A 19296-nucleotide genomic window follows, 5' to 3' on the forward strand; every position below is an offset into this window, starting at 1 on the left:
GGAGATGAAACACCTGCCCCTTTACCTCCTCCCTTTCCACTGTCCAGGGCCCCAAATACTCCTTCCAGGTGAAACAGCGATTTACTTGTACTTATTTCAATTTAGTATACTGTATTCGCTGCTCACCACGTGGTCTCCTCTACATTGGGGAGACCATCATCATCATAGGCAGTCCCTCGGAATCGAGGAAGACTTGCTTCCACTCTTAACATGAGTTCTTAGGTGTCTGTACAGTCCAATACGAGAACCACAGTCTCTGGCGCAGGTGGGACAGACAGTGGTTGAGGGGAAAGGTGGGCAGGGAGCCTGGTTTGCCGCACGTTCCTTCCGTTGCCTGCACTTGGTTTCTGCATGCTCTCGGCGACGATACTCGAGGAGCTCAGCCCCCTCCCGGATGTGCTTCCTCCACTTAGGGCGGTCTTTGGCCAGGGACTCCCAGGTGTCAGTGGGGATGTTGCACTTTATCAGGGAGGCTTTGATGGTGTCCTTGTAACATTTCCTCTGTCCATCTTTAGCTTGTTTGCCATGGACGAGTTCCGAGTAGAGCGCTTGCTTTGGGAGTCTCGTGTCTGGCATGCGAACTATGTGGCCTGCCCAGCGGAGCTGATCAAGTGTGGTCATTGCTTCAATGCTGGGGATGTTGGCCTGAATGAGGATGCTAATGTTGGTGCGTCTGTCCTCCCAGGGGATTTGTAGGATCTTGCGGAGACATCACTGGTGGCATTTCTCCAGCGACTTGAGGTGTCTACTGTACATGGTCCACGTTTCTGAGCCATACAGGAGAGCAGGTATTACTATGGCCCTGTAGACCATGAGCTTGGTGACAGTTTTGAGGGCTTGGTCTTCGAACATTCGTTTTCTCAGGCGGCCGAAGGCTGCACTGGCGGCGATGTTGGATCTCGTTGTCAATGCCTGCTCTTGTTGATAGGAGGCTCCCGAGATAGGGGAAGTGGTCCACGTTGTCCAGGGCCACGCCGTGGATCTTGATGTCTGGGGGGCAGTGCTGTGTGGCGAGGACAGGCTAGTGGAGGACCTTTGTCCTACTGATGTTTAGCGTAAGGCCCATGCTTTCATATGCCTCAGTAAATACGTCGACTACATCCTGGAGTTCAGCTTCTGTGTGTGCACAGACGCAGGCGTCGTCCGCGTACTGTAGCTCGATGACAGAGGTTAGAGTTGTCTTGGACCTGGCCTGGAGACAGCGAAGGTTGAACAGCTTCCCACTGGTTCTGTTGTTTAGTTCCACTCCAGCGGGGAGCTTGGCAAATGTGAGTTGGAGCATGGCAGCGATGAAGATTAAGAAGAGGGTTGGGGCGACGACGCAGCCCTGCTTGACCCGGTCTGGACGTGGATTGGGTCTGTGATGGATCCATTGGTAAGGATCACGGCCTGAATGTTGTCATGAAGCAGGTGGAGGATGGTGACGTATTTTTGGGGGCATCCGAAACGGAGGAGGACGCTCCATAGACCCTCGCGGTTGACAGTGTCAAAGGCCTTTGTAAGGTCGAAGAAGGCAATGTATAAGGGCTGGCGCTGTTCCCTGCATTTTACCTGCAGCTGTCGCGCTGCAAAAATCATGTCCGTTGTGCCCCGGAGGGGACGAAATCCGCACTGCCACTCCGGGAAGAGCTCCTCGGCCACGGGGAGAAGACGGTTGAGACTAAGCGTAGATTTGGTGACCGCTTTGCTAAACACCTCCATTCAGTCCGCAAATGTGACCCTGAGCTTCTGGTCGCCTGTCTCTTTAATTCTTCACTCCACTTCCACTCTGATATCTCTGTCCTCGGACTCCTACACTATTCCAATGAAGCTCAACGCAAGCTTGAGGAACAATACCTCATCTTTTGTTTAGGCACTTTACAGCCTTCTGGACTCAATATCGAGTTCAACAATTTCAGACCATAACCTCTGGCCATCTTTGGCTCCCTATCCCTCCCCCCATCTTATGTTTTTTTTCTTCTTTCTTCTCTTTTTTTCTCTTTGTCTATAATGGCAGCTGGTCATTACTCCGCCATTCACACCCTATCCAGTTTAACCTTTTTCTAACTTCTGTCATTACCATTTCAATTCGGCCCAACATCCCTTTTGTCTCTTTAATCTCTCCTGCCTTCCACCCTATCACAGACCTTCCCTTTTGTTCTTTCATCCCCTCCCTCTTTCAGTGATTAAAAATGTGTCTTTTCGAACATTCGGCAGTTGTGACGAAGGGTCGTCGACCCGAAACGTTAACTCTGTTTTTCTCTCCATAGATGCTGCCTGACCCACTGAGATTAGAAACATAGAAAGAATGGGAGTCAGTTGAATGCAGAGAATGAGGTGAGTAAAGGACATAGCTGACGAGTGAGACAGACTTCTTTTTATACTCTTAAAAACTCTAAAAACAAGATTGACTTGGTAAATTTGGTGAATGACGTTGTTGTCTGAATATAGTTAGGAACCTCTGCTCTACTCTATAAATAGTGGCTTTATTTTGTACAAAATATGAAGGACTTGTACAAAGGCAATGTAAATGCAAGTCTTTCTTTTACAAAATATTCTTACTAACCACAAATTCCTAAGTTTGTGAAAAATACTCACAAGACCTCTTTATTTGTTTATTGTTGACTTTCAAAACTCAATTATTTTTCCATTTGATCCCGTAAAATTACTTTATAATGTCCAAAAATAGTAATATTTCACAAATATTCATTAGTAAGCCCACAGTGTATCAAAAATGTCAAACCTTGTGGCTCAGTAAAGTCTCCAGCCTGAAGATTCCACTCGGTTGCGCTGTTTTTTTTGCCGTCATTCGGTCGAAAACAGAGAAACCAGCGCAAAAGATTGCGAATTTTAACAGCTTTTGTTTGTTTATGGAAATTTATGTTTATTGAAGAGTGTGTAACTTACTAATAGAGCACTACTAGCAAACACAAGGAGGGGTAATCAGGAAGCTGCACACCCCCATCCCGTGATTTTCTATCCACTCATTTCAAGAAGCAGAAAATTTACACACAAGTGATTTAAGATAGGAACATAAAGACAAGGATTCATTAGTGATGAGGAAAGTGGTATTTGCACCAGAGGGTGCGAAAGGTGCTGTGGCTATATTGTGGCAAGAGACTGATGGGTGAGAACTCGTTGGTGGAAGGGGCCCTTCCCTCATAAAGCTATTAGACCTTTACTCCCCCTGATACTGCGAGATCCCAGCAACCTCCAAGACAGCCAAACTGCTCCAAATGCCCCCCAGTTCAACTGAATCCCAGACTCCCGCCCCGACTTATACTGCCCTCTCCCCATTCCCAGATCACGGGACCTCTATTAGTACTCACAAATCCTTTGACTACATTTCCAATGCTTCTTGACTCCGGAACTGCCCAATGTACCAAGATGCTGAGGCGCCCCTCCCTAATGCATCCAGTGCTTGCTGACCAACATTGATTCCCAGTTAAGCAACACCTTGATTTCAAAATTCTCAACCTTGTTTTCAAATCAGTCCATGGCCTCACCCCTTCCTAACTCTGTAATTCCCTCCAGCCCCACAACCCCCAGAGATGTCTGCGCTCCTCTAGTTTCGCCCTCTTGAGCATCCCTGATTATAATCGATCCACCACTGGTGGCCGTGCCTTCTGTTGCCTAGGACCTAAGCTCTGGAATTCCCTCCCGAAACTTCTCCGCCTCTCTACCTCTCTTTCCTCCTTTAAGACGCTCCATAAATCCTACCTCTTTGACCAAGCTTTTGGTCATCTGCCCTAAGGGAGAGGGCAGTTCTGGACTTAGTTTTGGGGAATGAAGAAGGGCAGATGGAAGGGGTATCAGTGGGAGAGCATTTTGGTGCTAGTGATCATAATTCAGTAAGATTTAGGGTAGTTATGGAAAAGGACAAAGGTAGACCAAGAATAAAAGTTCTCAGTTGGGGTAAAGACAACTTTGCTGAGCTGAGATGGGATTTGGCCAAAGTGGACTAGAAACGGCCACTTGATGGTAAATCAGTGTCAGAGCAGTGGGAGACAGTCAAGGAGAAGATCCTGTGGATGCAGAGCAAGTATGTTCCCTTAAAAAAAAGGGTGGGGCTAACAAATCTAGAGCCCCCTGGATGTCAAGGGATATACAGGGTAAGATAAAGAAAAAAAAGGAAGCTTATGACTGATACTGAGAACTCAATACTGCAGAGACTCTGGAGGAGTATAGAAAGTGCAGCGATGCAATTAAAACATATATCAGGAAAGCAAAGAGAGGGCATGAAAGAATGTTGGCAAGTAAAATCAAGGTAAACTCAAAGATGTTTTATCAATTGATTAAGAGCCAGAGGATAACTAGAGAAAGAATGGGGCCTATTAGAGACCATAAAGGAAATCTGTGTGAGAAGGCAGAAGATGTGGGTATGATTCTTAATGAATACTTTGCATCTGTTTTCACAAAAGAGAGGGGCAATACAGACTTTGCAATGGGGAGGTGGAGTACGAAATATTAGACGAGATAAACATAGTGAGAAAGGAAGTATTAAGGGGCTTAGCAGCTTTGAAAGTGGATAAATTCCCAGGCCCGGATGAAATGTATCCCAGGCTGTTAAGAGAAACAAAAGAGGAAATAGCAGAGACTCAGGTCATCATTTTCCAATCCTCTCTGACTACAGGGGTGGTGCTGGAGGACTGGTAACGTTGTACCTTTGTTTAAAAAGGGAGAAAAGGATAGCCCGAGTAATTACAGGCCAGTCAACCTAACCTCAGTGGTGGGAAAATTATTGGAAAAAACCCTGGGAGGGACAGGATAAATTTTCATTTGCAAAGACATGGATTAATCAAGGAGAGTCAGTATGGATTTGTTAAGGGAAAGTCGTGTCTGACTAACTTTTTCGAGGGGGTAACCAGGAGGGTCGATGATGTAGTGTATATGGATTTTAGCAAAGCTTTTGATAAGGTCCCACATTGCAGACTGGACACGAAAGTAAAAGCGCATGGGATCCAGGGAAAAGTGGCAAATTGGATCCAAATTTGGCTCAGAGGCAGGAAGCAAAGGGTAATGGTTGATGGGTGTTTTTGTGACTGGAAGACTGTATTCAGTGGGGTTCCGCGGGGCTCAGTGCTGCGTCCCTTGCTTTTTGTGATATGTATCAATGACTTGGACTTGAATGTTGGGGGTATGATTAAGAAGCTTGCAGATGACACTAAAATAGGCTGTGTGGTTGATAGTGAAGAAGAAAGCTGAGGATTGCAGGAAGATATCAATGTACCGGTCAGGTGGGCGGAACAGTGGCAAAGTGAATTAAATCCGGTTAAATGTGAGGTAAGGCAAGAGAATACACATTAAATGCTACGACACTGAAAAGTGTAGAGGAACAAAGGGACCTTGGATCCCTGAAGGTAGCAGGCCAGGTAGATAAGGTGGTTAAGAAGGCATATGGAATACTTGCCTTTATTAGTCGAGGCATGGTATACAAGAGCAGGGAGGTTATGCTTGAACTGTATAAAACACTGGTTAGGCCGCAGTTGGAGTACTGTATGCAGTTCTGGTCACCTCATTACATGAAAGATGTGATTACACTGCAAAGGGTGCAGAGGAGATTTACAAGAATGTTGCCTGGATTGGAGAATTTTGGCTATGAGGAAAGATTGGAGATACTGGGTCTGTTTTTTTTGGAACAGAAGAGGCGGAGGGGAGACCTTATTGAGGAGCATAAAATTATGAGGGATCAGGATAGAGTAGACAGGAAGGACCTGTTTCCTTTGGCAGAGGGGTCAACAACCAGGGGGCATAGATTTAAAGTAATTGGGGGGAGGTTTAGAGGAGATATGAGGGGAAATTTCTTCATCCAGAGGGTGGTGGGAGTCAGGAACTCACTGCCTGAAAGGGTAGTAGAGGCAGAAACCCTCAGCACATTTAAAATATACTTGGATGGGCACTTGAAGTGCCATAACCTACAGGGCTACAGACTAAGAGCTGGAAAGTGGGATTAGGCTGAATAGCTCTTGGTCGGCTGGCGTGGACACGATGACTTCCTTAAGTGATGTTAAATTTTTGTGTTAGAATACTCCTATGAAGTGCCTTGGGAAGTTTTACTACTTTAAAGGCGCTATATAAATACAAGTTGTTGATCACAGGTCCTAGAACCTGCCCTAATATTCTTAGAACCTCGCTTTCCAATGTTTCCAGAACCTTAGGACCACCCCCACTGCCCCAGCCTTCAATTCCTCTAAAATACTGCTCAATTCTAACTCCCAATCATAGTACTGTCAGTCCCTGAGCCCTCTCCTCTGTGGTCCCACCAAATCCCAGGGCCACATTTAATGCTGATAAGTTAGTGTCACTGATAATACAACTTGGCATTGCACCCAAGGACTTATAAAATCCTCCATTCACTGCTAGCGATGACACAGGAGATCTGTTAATTATTGAGGGGAGGGGAGATATTGGTCATACTCCTTATACTACTCTCTCCAAAATTTTCTGTCTTCTTGCCATGAATTACCATCATCATAGGCAGTCCCTCAAAATTGAGGAAGACGTGCTTCCACTCTAAAAGTGAGTTCTTAGGTTATTGAACAGTCCAATACGGGAATTACAGTCTCTGTCACAGTCATTGAAGGAAAGAACATAAGAAATAGGAACAGGAGTAGGCCATATGGTCCCTCAAGTCTGCTCCGCCATTCAATAAGATCATGGTTGATCTGATCATGGACTCAGCTCCACTTCCCCGCCCGCTCCCCATAACCTCTTATCCCCCTAACTTTTATGAAACTGTCTATTTCTGTCTTAAATGTATTCAATGTCCCAGCTTCCAACCCTCTGAAAGAGGAAATTCCTCCTCATCTCTGTTTTAAATGGGCAGTCCCTTATTCTAAGGTCATGCCCTCTAGTTCTAGTCTCCCCCACCAGTGGAAACATCCTCTCTGCATCCACCTTGTCAAGCCCCCTCATAATCTTATACGTTTCGATAAGATCACCTCTCATTCATCTGAATTCCAATGAGTAGAGGCTCAACCTACTCAATCTTTCCTCATAAGTCAAACCCCTCATCCCCGGAATCAACCCAAAGGATGGTTGAGGAGTCTGGCTTGCCACACGCTCCTTCCGCTGCCTGCGCTTGCTTTCAGCATGCTCTCGGCAACGAGACTCGAAATGTTCAGCGCCCTCCCGGATGCTCTTCCTCCATTAGGGCAGTCTTTGGCCAGGGACTCCCAGGTGTCAGTGGGGATGTTGCACTTTATCAAGGAGGTTTTGAGGATGTCCATGAAACGTTTCCTCTGCCCACCTGGGGCTTGCTTGCCACGTAGGAGTTCCAAGTAGAGCGCTTGCTTTGGGATTCTTGTGTCAGGCATGCGAACAATGTGGCCCGCCCAACGACGCTGGTCGAGTGTGGTCAGTGCTTCGATGCTTGGGATGTTGGCCTGATCGAGAACACTGATGTTGGTCCGTCTGTCCTCCCGGGGGATTTGCAGGATCTTGCGGAGACATCGTTGGTGGTATTTCTCCAGCAATTTGAGGTGGTCCACGTCTCTGAGCCCTGTAGACCATGAGCTTGGGGCATGATTTGAGGGCCTCTTGACTGTATTTCTCCTTGTTGGGTGATTATATTTTACCTCCCTGCAATTCAAACTGCTTCCCAGTTAGAACGCTCCTTCTCATATGCTCCCCCCCTCTCCCACCACCCCTTAAAGTTCTCTCTTATCAAGAACTGATGTAACAACGATATACAACAGGAAGCAACAGTACGCAATCTGAAACTTCACTCCAGTGAAAAATTGTTACTGCACTGCAATAGAATGAATGAAAGACTTGTATTTCGATTGTGCTTTTCACAACCTCAGGACATCCCAATGCGCTTTAAAGCTAAAGAAGTACTTTTGAAGAGCAGTTACTGTTGTAATGTAGGAAACATGGCAGTTAATTTATGCACAGCAAGGTCACATAATCTACAATGTGATAATTGTTATGTCTTGAATAAAGAATCTGATCAGATACTGTAAGCTCAAAGTAAGGTGTGACCGTAGTCCTTTATTACAGGTCTCCAGAGTGCCTCTCCAGCCTGTGAGGCCTCCTTATGTACAGGTGCTCCCAAGGGATTGTGGGATCCCTTGGGACTCCAGGAAATGCACCCCCTGGTGGCTGTACAAGGTATATACAGGTTTACATACATAATAACACTCCCCCCCCCCCCCCCCCCCAAAGTCAATAGTATAACTATTTACAATGTGAGTCGATATGAGGCCTTTCTTTCCCTGGTTGATCGTCTCGGAGCAAATGCTGGTTTTGGTAAGTCGTTTGTTGGGCCCCCGCTGGGCTGCTGCGCAGCTGGCCTTGCCGGGTGTGGTGAGTCCTACTAGGCTGCTGCAGGTGATGGGTTCTGCTTTGTGGTCAACCGCTGGGTCGGTTGCTACTGGGGTGTGTGTTGGGGGGGTCGAAAAAGGTAGAGTCTATTGTGGGTTGTTCTGGACAGTCCGTGAATCTGAGTTTGGTTTGGTCCAAGTGTTTTCTGTAGGTGAGTCCATTTGAAAGTTTGACCAGAAACACTCTACTACCCTCTTTGGCCACGACAGTGCCGGGAAGCCACTTGGGACCTGGGCCATAGTTCAACACAAATATAGGCTCATTAATCTCAATTTCGCGTAACACATTTGAGCGATCATATGTATTCTGTTGAAGCCGCCAGCTCTCTACCTGTTCATGTAGACTAACGAGAGCCTTGTCTTAAGTGCCCTTTTCATGAGAAGTTCAGCGGGGGGAACCCCAGTGAGCGAGTGAGGTCTTGTGCGGTAACTAAGCAGGACTCGGGATAGGCGAGTCTGCAGTGAGCCTTTAGTTACCGTCTTCAAGTTCTGCTTGATTGTTTACACTGCTCGCTCTGCCTGACCATTGGACGCTGGCTTAAACGGGGCAGATGTGACATGTTTGATCCCATTGCGGGTCATGAACTCTTTGAACTCGGCACTGGTGAAGCACGGCCCATTGTCACTCAGAAGGACATCAGGCAGGCCATGCGTGGCAATCATGGCCCACAGACTTTCAATGGTGGCAGTGGATGTGCTTGCTGACATTATCTCACATTCAATCCATTTGGCGTATGCATCTACAACCACAAGGAACATTTTTCCCAAGAATGGGCCTGCATAGTCGATATGGACCCTGGACCACAGTTTGGAGGGCCAGGACCATAAACTTAGTGGCGCCTCCCTGGGTGCATTGCTTAACTGTGAGCATGTGTCCTAAATCCAGATTTTAAGTCTGCATCGATACCGGGCCACCAAACGTGGGATCTGGCTATCGCTTTCATCATTACAATGCGTGGGTGGCTACTGTGGAGGTCACTAATAAAAATGTCCCTGCCCTTTTTTGGCACCACTACCCGATAGGAGGCAGTCTGCCTGTATGGACATTTCATCTCTGTGCCGCTGGTATGGCTTTATTTCTTCCTGCATCTCTAACGGGACACTAGACCAACTCCGGTGGAGCACGCAGTTTTTTACCAATGACAGTAAGGTGTCCTGGCTCATTCAGGTTCTAATCTGTAGGGCCGTAACAGGTGATTGCTCACTCTCGAATGCTTCCATTACCATAACTAAATCTGCGGGTAGTGCCATCTCCACTCCTGTGGCGGATGGCATAGTTGTATGCGGACAACATGAGTGCCCATCTCTGGATGTGGGCCGATGCATTCGTATTTATCCCCTTACTTTCAGAAGAGGGATATAAGTGGTTTATGGTCGGTTTCCAATTCAAATTTGAGCCCAAACAGATATTGATGCATTTTCTTTACCCCTTAAACACACACTAACGCTTCTTTTTCGATCATGCTGTCGGCCCCCTTAGCCTTAGACAGACTTCTGGATGCATAAGCAACCGGTTGCAATTTCCCACATTCATTAGCTTGTTGCAATACACACCCGACACCGTATGACGACGCATCACATGCTAGTACCAAACGCTTACATGGATCATACAACACAAGCAATTTGTTTGAGCATAACAGTTTCCCTAGCTTTCTCAAAGGCATTTTCTTGTCTTTTACCCCATACTCATTCATCTCCTTTATGCAGTAAGGCGGCAGTGGTTCTAACAGTGTGCTAAGATCCAGTAAGAAGTTACCAAAGTAGTTCAGGAGTCCTAGGAACAACCGCAGCTCCGTCACGTTCTGTGGTCTTGGTGCGTTCTTGATTGCCTCCCTCTTTGAATCGGTGGGCCTGATGCCATTCGCCGTGATTCTTCTCCCCAGGAACTCCACTTCAGATGCCAGGAAAACGCACTTAGAGCGTTTTAACCTGAGCCCCACACAATTAAGCCGACTAAGAACCTCCTCCAGCTTCTGCAGGTTATCGACGGTGTCCAGACCTGTAACCAAGATGTCGTCCTGGAAGACCATGGTGCGCGGGACCGACTTCAGCAAGCTTTCCATGTTCCTCTAGAATATTGCCGCGGCTGATCGAATCTCAAACGGGTATCTGTTGTAAATAAAGAGATGTTTGTGCGTGTTGAAGCAAGTGAGGCCCTACGATAATTCCTCCAGCTCCTGCGTCATGTAGGCCGAGGTCAAGTCCAGCTTCGTGAATGTTTTTCCTCCCGCCAGTGTCGCAAATAGGTCATCTGCCTTTGGTAGCGGGTATTGATACTGCAGGGAGAAACAATTGATAGTTACTTTGTAATCACCACAGATTCTGACAGTGCCATCTTCGTGAGGCCTGGAACAATTGGACTGACCCACTTGTTGAATTCGATCAACGAAATGATGCCCTCTCGGTGCAGCCGGTCCAGCTCGATCTCCACCCTCTCTCTCATCGTGTACGGTACCGCTCTCGCCTTGTGATGGATGGATCACGCCCCCGGAATCAAGTGGATCTGCACGTTTGCTTCTTGGAACTTCTCGATGCCCGGTTCGAACAGCGAGGGGAACTTGTTTGGGACCTGGGCACATGAAGTGTCATCGACGAACGAGAGCGCTCAGACGTCGTCCCAGTTCCAGCGTATCTTTCCGAGCCAGCTCCTGCCGAACAGCGTGGGGCCTGGCACCACCCAGAGTGGTAAATTGTGCACCGCTCCATCATAGGAGACCTTTATGGTAGCACTGCCGATTATGGGAATCAGTTCCTTTGTGTACGTTCTCAGTTTAATACTACTGGGAGTCAGGACTGGCCTTGAGGCCTTGTTGCACCACAATTTATCGAAAGACTTTTTGCTCATTATGGACTGGCTTGTGCCCGTGTCCAGCTCCATTGACACCGGGAGTCCATTTAATTCAACCGTCAGCATTATCGGGGGACACTTTGTGGTAAATGTGTGCACCCCATAGACCTCTGCCTCCTCAATCTGAGGCTCTGGTTCGTCGTGATCCACCGTGGATCCGTCCTCCTCTGCAATATCGTGGTTTGCAGGATTAGCAGGATTTGCAGCTCGCCTGCACATACGTTGGAGGTGTCCCATTGTTCCACAGCTCTTGCAAATGTATCCTTTGAAGCGGCTTGAATGGAAGCGATGATCACCCCCGCAGCACCAACAAGGTGTTAATGGCCTTGCATTCACCACTCTTGATGGTGGACTCTGAGACATCTGCAGACATGTAGCTGCAGGCATGTGAGTCCTGCCCTTTATGTTAAGATGTGAAAACAACATTATTTTGTTCACAGTACTTGCAGCAGCACTCGTGTGCTGAGAGATTTGTATGGTATTGTCACTGGTGGCGATGAATGCCTGGGCTATCGCTATGGCTTTACTCAAGGTTGGGGTCTCTACAGTCAAAAGTTTGCACAGTATTACTTCATGGCCAATGCCAAGTACAAAGAAGTCCCTGAGCATGTGCTCCATGTGTCCTTCAAATTCGCAGTGTCCTGCAAGGCGTCTTAGCTCAGCGACATAGCTCGCCACTTCCTGGCCTTCAGATCTCTTGTACGTATAGAACCGGTACCTTGCCATCAGAAAGCTTTCCTTCGGGTTTAGATGCTCCGGGACCAGCGTGCACAAATCATCGTATGACTTCTCTGTGGGTTTGGCTGGAGCGAATAGACTTTTCATGAGGCCATACGTTGGTGCCCCACAAACGGTGAGGAGGTTCGCCCTTCGTTTGGCAGCGTTCGCTTCTCTTTCCAGCTCTTTGGCAATGAAGTATTGGTCGGATCGCTCCACCAAGGTTTCCCAATCATCTCCCTTCTAAAATTTCTCCAGGATACCCACGGTACTCTGCATTGTTGTGGTGAGGTTCATTATCTGAATCTCGTCGCCAGTTGTTATGTCGTGAATAAAGAATCTGACCAGATACTGTAAGCTCAAAGTAATGTGTGACCGTAATCCTTTATTACAGGTCTCCAGAGTGTCTCTCCAGCCTGTGAGGCCTCCTTATGTACAGGTGCTCCCAAGGGATTGTGGGATCCCTTGGGACTCCAGGGGATGAGCCCTCTGGTGGTTAAACAAGGTATTTACAGGTTTACATACAAAGCAGTAATGACCAGATAATCTGCTTTAGTGATGTTGGTTGAGGGATAAATATTGGCCAGGATACCAAGGAGAACTCCCCTGCTCTTCTTTGAAATAGTGCCGTGGGATATTTGATGTCCACAAAAAAATGGATAGACATAGCCACAGATTAACATTTCATCCGAAATATGTCACCTTCAACAATGCAGCACTCCATCAGTACTGCACTAAAGTGTCAAAGCCTAGATTTTGTGCTCAAGTTTCTGAACTACAGACACCGTATGTTCCAGTGCAGAGATGTGCTTTCCTTAGTTCAGGTTTCACGAGCTGACCATGTCCTTTTAGCAAACTTTGAAAGGAATAGTTTCCATATGATTTACTCACCATACCACCAGTGCACTCTCTACAATCTTGCAAACAGGCTAGATTTTCCCAGGTGCTGTAAGCTTTCAGCCCAGCTACCAATGCCTGCAAAGAGCGATTATTGACCAGGTTCCTGCCTTGGTACATATCTTCATCCAGTATCTCTCCTGCATACCTGTGCGGATAAAAAAAATAACACAAAACCAACTTTGAGGCCTCCACAAAAGACGCATAATACAATAATACAACATAATAGATCGCAACCTCTGATAAAGACATGTTGCTTGAGACTCTTTCACGAGTAAAAGCATCATTTTTAAACAGCCTTATAATCAGTTCCAGCATCCATAGGGCTGGAAAAGGGGAAAATAAAAATGGCCAAGTTTCCTGCCAAGGGACAGATGCGGAGGAGGGGAGGGGGTGGGGAGATCTGTCCCTCTCATGTTTTTGGCAAGTGTTTTATCTTCCCACTTTCAACCTGCTCCAGATCTTGGAATTGTTCCTTATGCCCTTCGCTCCCACCCCCTTTATATGTGGCTGTTCCTCTCAGCTGAGAGGTCAACAGTGTGAGAACACAAGAAATAGGAGCAGTAGTAGGCCATCTGGCCCCTCAAGCCTGCTCCGCCATTTAATAAGATCATGGCTGATCTGACCGTGGACTCAGTTCCACTTCCCTGCCCGCTCCCCATAACCCTTTATTCCCTTATCGCTCAAAAATCTGTCTATCTCCGCCTTAATTATATTCAATGACTCAGCCTCCACAGTGCTCTGGGGCAGAGAATTCCAGAGATTTACAACCCTCAGAGAGAAGAAATTTCTCCTCATCTCAGTTCTAAATGGGCGACCCCTTATTCTGAAACTATACCTCTTGTTCTAGACTCCCCTGCGAGTGGAAACATCGCCTCTGCATCCAACTTGTCGAGCCCTCTCATTATCTTATATGTTTCAACAAGATCACCTCTCATTCTTCTGAACTCCAATGAGTATAGTCCCAACCTACTCCACCTATCTTCATAAGTCACCCCTCTCATCTCCGGAACCAACCTAATGAACCTTATAAAAAGTAAGAGAGTGGCTAAAGTAAATGTTGGTCCCTTTGAGAATGAAACCGGGGAATTAGTAATGGGGAACATGGAGATGGCAGAAACTCTGAACAAATATTTTGTATCAGTCTTTGTGGTAGAGGACACTAACAATATCCCAACAATAGAAAGTCAAGGGGCTATAGAGAGGAGGAACTTAACACAATCACAATCACTAAGGAAGTGGCACTCAGTAAGATAATGGGACTAAAGGCAGATAAATCCCCTGGACCTGATGGCTTGCATCCTATGGTCTTAAGAGAAGTAGCGGCAGGGATAGTGGATGCACTGTTTGCAATTTACCAAAATTCCCTGGATTCTGGGGAGGTCCCAGCAGATTGGAAAACTGCAAATGTAACACCCCTATTTAAAAAAGGAGGCACACAAAAAGCAGGAAACTATAAACCAGTTAGCGTAACATCTGTGGTTGGGAAAATGTTGGAGTCCATTATTAAAAAAGCAGTAGCAGGACATTTGGAAAAGCATAATTCGGTCAGAGTCAGCATGGATTTATGAAGGGGAAGTCATGTTTGACAAAGTTTCTGGAATTCTTTGAGGATGTAACGAACAGGGTGGATAAAGGGGAACCAGTGGATGTGGTGTATTTGGACTTCCAGAAGGCATTTGACAAAGTGCCACATAAAAGGTTACTGCACAAGATAAACGTTCACGGGGTTGGGAGTAATATATTAGCATGGATAGAGGATTGGCTAATGAACAGAAAACAGAGGATCGGGATAAATGGTTCATTTTCGGGTTGGCAATCAGTAACTAGTGGGGTGCCGCAGGGATCGGTGCTGGGACCCCAATTATTTACAATCTATATTAATGACTAGGAAGAAGGGACCGAGTGTAACGTAGCCAAGTTTGCTGACGATACAAAGATGGGAGGAAAAGCAATGTGTGAGGGGGACACAAAAAATCCACAAAAGGACATAGACAGGCTAAGTGAGTGGGCAAAAATTTGGCAGATGGAGTATAATGTGGGAAAATGTGAGGTCATGCACTTTGGCAGAAAAAAAATCAAAGAGCAAGTTATTATTTAAATGGAGAAAGATTGCAAAGTGCCGCAGTACAGCGGGACCTGGAGGTACTTGTGCATGAAACACAAAAGGTTAGTATGCAGATACAGCAAGTGATCTGGAAGGCCAATGGAATATTGGCCTTTATTGCAAAAGGAGATGGAATATAAAAGCAGGGAAGTCTTGCTATAGTTATACAGGGGTATTGGTGAGGCCATACCTGGAATACTGTGTGCAGTTTTGGTTTCCATATTTACGAAAGGATATACTTGCTTTGGAGACAGTTCATTAGGTTGATTCTGGAGATGTTGGGGTTGACTTATGAGGAAAGGTTGTAGGTTGGGCCTCTACTCATTGGAATTCACAAGATTGAGAGGTGATCGTATCGAAATGTATAAGATTATGAGGGGGCTTGACAAGGTGGATGCAGAGAGAATGTTTCTACTGATGGGGGCGACTAGAACTAGGGGGCATAATCTTAGAATAAAGGGCCGCCCATTTAAAACTGAGATGAGGAGGAATTTTTTTCTATCAGAGGGTTGTAAATCTGTGGAATTTGCTGCCTCAGAGAGCTGTGGAAGCTGGTACACTGAATAAATTTGACAGGGATAGACAGCTTCTTAACCGATAAGGGAATAAGGGGTTATGGGGAGCGGGCAGGGAAGTGGACCTGAGTCCATGATCGGATCAGCCATGATCGTATTAAATGGCGGAGCAGGCTCGAGGGGCCGTATGGCCCACTCCTGCTTCTATTTATTATGTTCTTATGCTCTCTGAACAGCCTCCAATGCAAGTACATCCTTCCTTAAATATGGAGACCAAAACTGCACGCAGTATTCTAGGTGTGGCCTTGCCATTACCCTATGGAGTTGTAGCAGGACTTCTCTGCTTTTATACTCTATCCCCCTTGCAATAAAGGCCAACATTCCATTTGCCTTCCTGATTACTTGCTGTACCTGCATACTAATTTTGTGTGTTTCATTCACAAGGACCCCCAGGTCCCTCTGTACTGAAGCAATTTGCAATTTTTCTTTATTTAAATTATAATTTGCTTTTCTATTTTTTCTGCCAAAGTGGATAACCTCACATTTTCCTACATTATAGTCCATCTGCCAAATTTTTGCCCACTCGGTTAGCTTGTGTATATCCTTTTACAGATTTGTTGTGTCCCCCTCACAATTTGCTTTCCCACCCATCTTTGTATCATCAGCAAACTTAGCATGGATAGAGGATTGGCTAACTAACAAAAAAGAGAGTCGGGATAAATGGGTCATTTTCTGGTTGGCAAACAATGACTAGTGGGTGCCGCAGGGATCGGTGCTAGGGCCTCAACTATTTACAATCTATATTAATAACTTGGATGAAGGGACCAAGTTATTAATATAGATTGTAAATAGTTGAGGCCCCAGCACCGATCCCTACGGCACCCCACTAGTCACTGTTTGCCAACCGGAAAATGACCCATTTATCCCGACTCTCTGTTTTCTTTTAGTTAGTCAATCCTCTATCCATGCTAATATATTACCCCCAACCCCGTGAACTTTTATCGTGCAGTAACTTTTTATGTGGCACCTTATCGAATACCTTCTGGATTTCACCTTGAGCGGTCCGCTGATGAAGCTCAAGGGAGCAAAATCAGGGTTTAAAGGCTGTCAAGCCTGGGGCATGAACTCAGGCTTTCTGAATGGAAATTCGGGGTTACAGACTGCACCACTGGAGTTGTGGTAGAAAATTATACAAACTTAAAACACAGAATGAGGCCATTCAATCCATCATGCTGTACCAGCTTTGTAAGTGCTGTCCAATTAGTCCCACTCCCCTGCTGTTTCCCCATAGTCCTGGAATTTTATCCTCTTCAAGTATATATCCAATTCTCTTTTGAAAGTTATTATTGAATCTGCTTCCACCATCCTTGCAGGCATTGCATTCCAGATCATAACAACTGGCTGCATCCAAAAATATGTCTCCTCATCTTTCCCCTGGTTCTTTTTATTTCATATTATATTTTTCTCTTGTCAGGAACAAAACAAAATTCTGCTACAAATTGGAGGACAAAGGTGGGCAGGGCAGTAGAGTTCATTTCATCATCTACCTCCTGCTCATAACGCAACAGCTTCCAGGAGGAGCAGGGGGGCGAAGACACTGAGTGGAAGTGAGAAAGACAGTGGAAGGGGGAAATGAGTGCACAAGAGATAGCAAGGGAGGTAGGTAGCAAGGTGAAGTGTTTTGTGACAGAGTACCAAAGGGCAGTGATTACAAGAAAACCTGACAGTGGTAGAGTAGAGGATGAGCAGTAAAGCCAGAGTCAGAGCAGTGGATGGTGCAGATTAGGAAAGGATCGTTCAGATAAGGTGCAGTAAGATTGTGGCGGGGTTTGAGGATGGCGTACTGGTGCGCAGGAAGCCAAGGTCTAAAATTTGACAAGGACCGGGCTAACTGCACAAATTGGCTGCCGCGTTTCCTACATCACAACAGTGACTACACTTCATTAAGTACTTCATTGGCTGTAAAGCTCTCAGGAACTCCTGAGGTCATGAAAGGCGTTATATAAATGCAAGTTTTTCTTTTTTTCTTCTTTTAAAAGTAACATAAGACTCTCTGTAAAAGACTTGGGACACAAGAGTTCCGGATTGATTGGAGCTTGTGAGGATGGAAGAAGCTTGTCAATTGAGAAATCAATTCCAGAGTGCGATGAAGGCTTAGAGATAAGGGCATTAGCAGCGGGGGGTGGAAGCAGGGTGTAACAGAGTGAAACATTCCCAAATTGGAAAAATCCAGTACAGTGGCAACTCACTGGTTCTAGGACAGGAAGGTCAGCTCAGGATTCAGCACCATCTAGTTCAGCTGGAGCAGGCAATTGGACGACTGATTGATGAATCTGCTGCCAGAGGTATGTCTGGTGGATGGCCAACATAGAGGGTTAAGGGAATTAAAAAGTTCACTCAACACGGCGTTGGACAGATAGTCGGAAAGCACGACCACAGCTCCGGAGCCGATATTGGTGGAGGAGACGTAAGATTGGGGGTGGACAATATACAAGTGAAAGGTGGACCCTAAGCTTGTGAATTACCATTGCAGAAAGGTGCATGGTGTGGGAATGAACTTCCAACATGTGCTGCCAGCCAGCAACTCAAGTCTGAAAATTGCCCCTGACAGAAGCAGGTCTGTCCCAGCGGTGCTGAGCTAGCCAAGCAGCAGGGCTTAAGAGGGAGAATTAACCAGAGTTCGCCCTCTCGTCTGCTATGCAGCAAGGGTTGCGCGTGGTTATCCAGTTAATACAGAATCTGACCCGACTGCGATGCCGTTACAATCCGAAACGAAAGCCTAGATTTCTCCAATCGCTGTTTATCCCGTTCATTTTAAACAGATTAGTGCCAGTGTTAAAATAAAACTGATCAGAAATCGACTCATCAACGGATTCGGCTGACACATGGCGAGCTGCCACTTGGTGTGAGTGTGCTGCCAGCACTGGTAAAGCCATAGTCCAGGAGAGGAATGGGGAGGGCAGATTTCCTGTAAATTTCCAACTGATGAAAATGTTACGTTATAAGAAATGTAAGGAACCACAGAGATGAAACAGAAAATGCAGAAGTTTTGAGTTACAGTAAAGCAGCTGTTTCAATTTGAAATTGTGGCATTCGTCAAACGAATTCAAAGATTATGTGGTACACGGTCTGCTTCGTCAGTTTGTAAATGTGTTCTCAGAATTAGTTGTTTACTACAAGAAAAAAAGTTACATGTCAGCTTGGCTCAGTTGGCAGCGCTCTATCATCTGAATCCAAAAGTTACACGGCATCTACTGACACCACTGTGCCAGCCAATGAGTCAAAGGTGGGGCGGGACTTATGCAGGACTTACGGTAAACAGTCTATTTTATCACAAGCAAATTCTATTTACTCAGTAAACCGAGTCCATTTAAACAGCACACTACAGCAGTCCATTTACTCAGCCTCTACAAACTACAGCAAGCAGAACTCACGACCGTAACTGCAGCAAAGTCGCCCAATAAAAACGCAGGGTTATTTCACCAGCAAAATGCAGTGAGTGGAGGATAGTTACACAATACAAATGGCGTGCGTGTTCGCTGTGTGCGCCAATGATTTGGCTATAAGCCTGGAGGAAGTGGTATTGAAATGTTCAGATGATACCAAAACCGGGAAAAGGTCAATTCTTTTGGTAAAAGAATTCCAGCAGTAATTACACTCTGGCTCAGAAGAGCAGGGAGATTTGGGGTTACTGGTTCACAGGATATTAAAGGCAGCACTCAGTTTGATGAGGACATTAAAACTAATGGTATTCTCGGTTATATCAAGATGTATAGAATATAAAAACCAAGAGGTAATGATGAACCGATATAAAACCTTAATAAGAACATATTATCATAGGCAGGAATTGAGGAAGACTTGCTTCCACTCTAAAAACCTGTCCTTATGTGGCTGAACAGTCCAATATGC

The 19296-nt window shown here is 46.0% G+C and overlaps 1 protein-coding gene across 1 annotated transcript in view; it reads right to left on the reverse strand.

Annotated features, from left to right (window-relative positions):
• acoxl (acyl-CoA oxidase-like) overlaps window positions 1-19296 on the reverse strand; it is a 533322-nt gene that overhangs the window by 246952 nt on the left and 267074 nt on the right. The window contains exon 12 of the mRNA XM_070885754.1: window positions 12760-12913. Coding sequence (XP_070741855.1) covers window positions 12760-12913 — 154 coding nt within the window. The remainder of the gene's footprint in view (window positions 1-12759; window positions 12914-19296) is intronic.

This window comes from Pristiophorus japonicus, chromosome 7 (genome assembly GCF_044704955.1).
Source record: "Pristiophorus japonicus isolate sPriJap1 chromosome 7, sPriJap1.hap1, whole genome shotgun sequence".
NCBI classification, from domain to species: Eukaryota; Metazoa; Chordata; class Chondrichthyes; family Pristiophoridae; genus Pristiophorus; species Pristiophorus japonicus.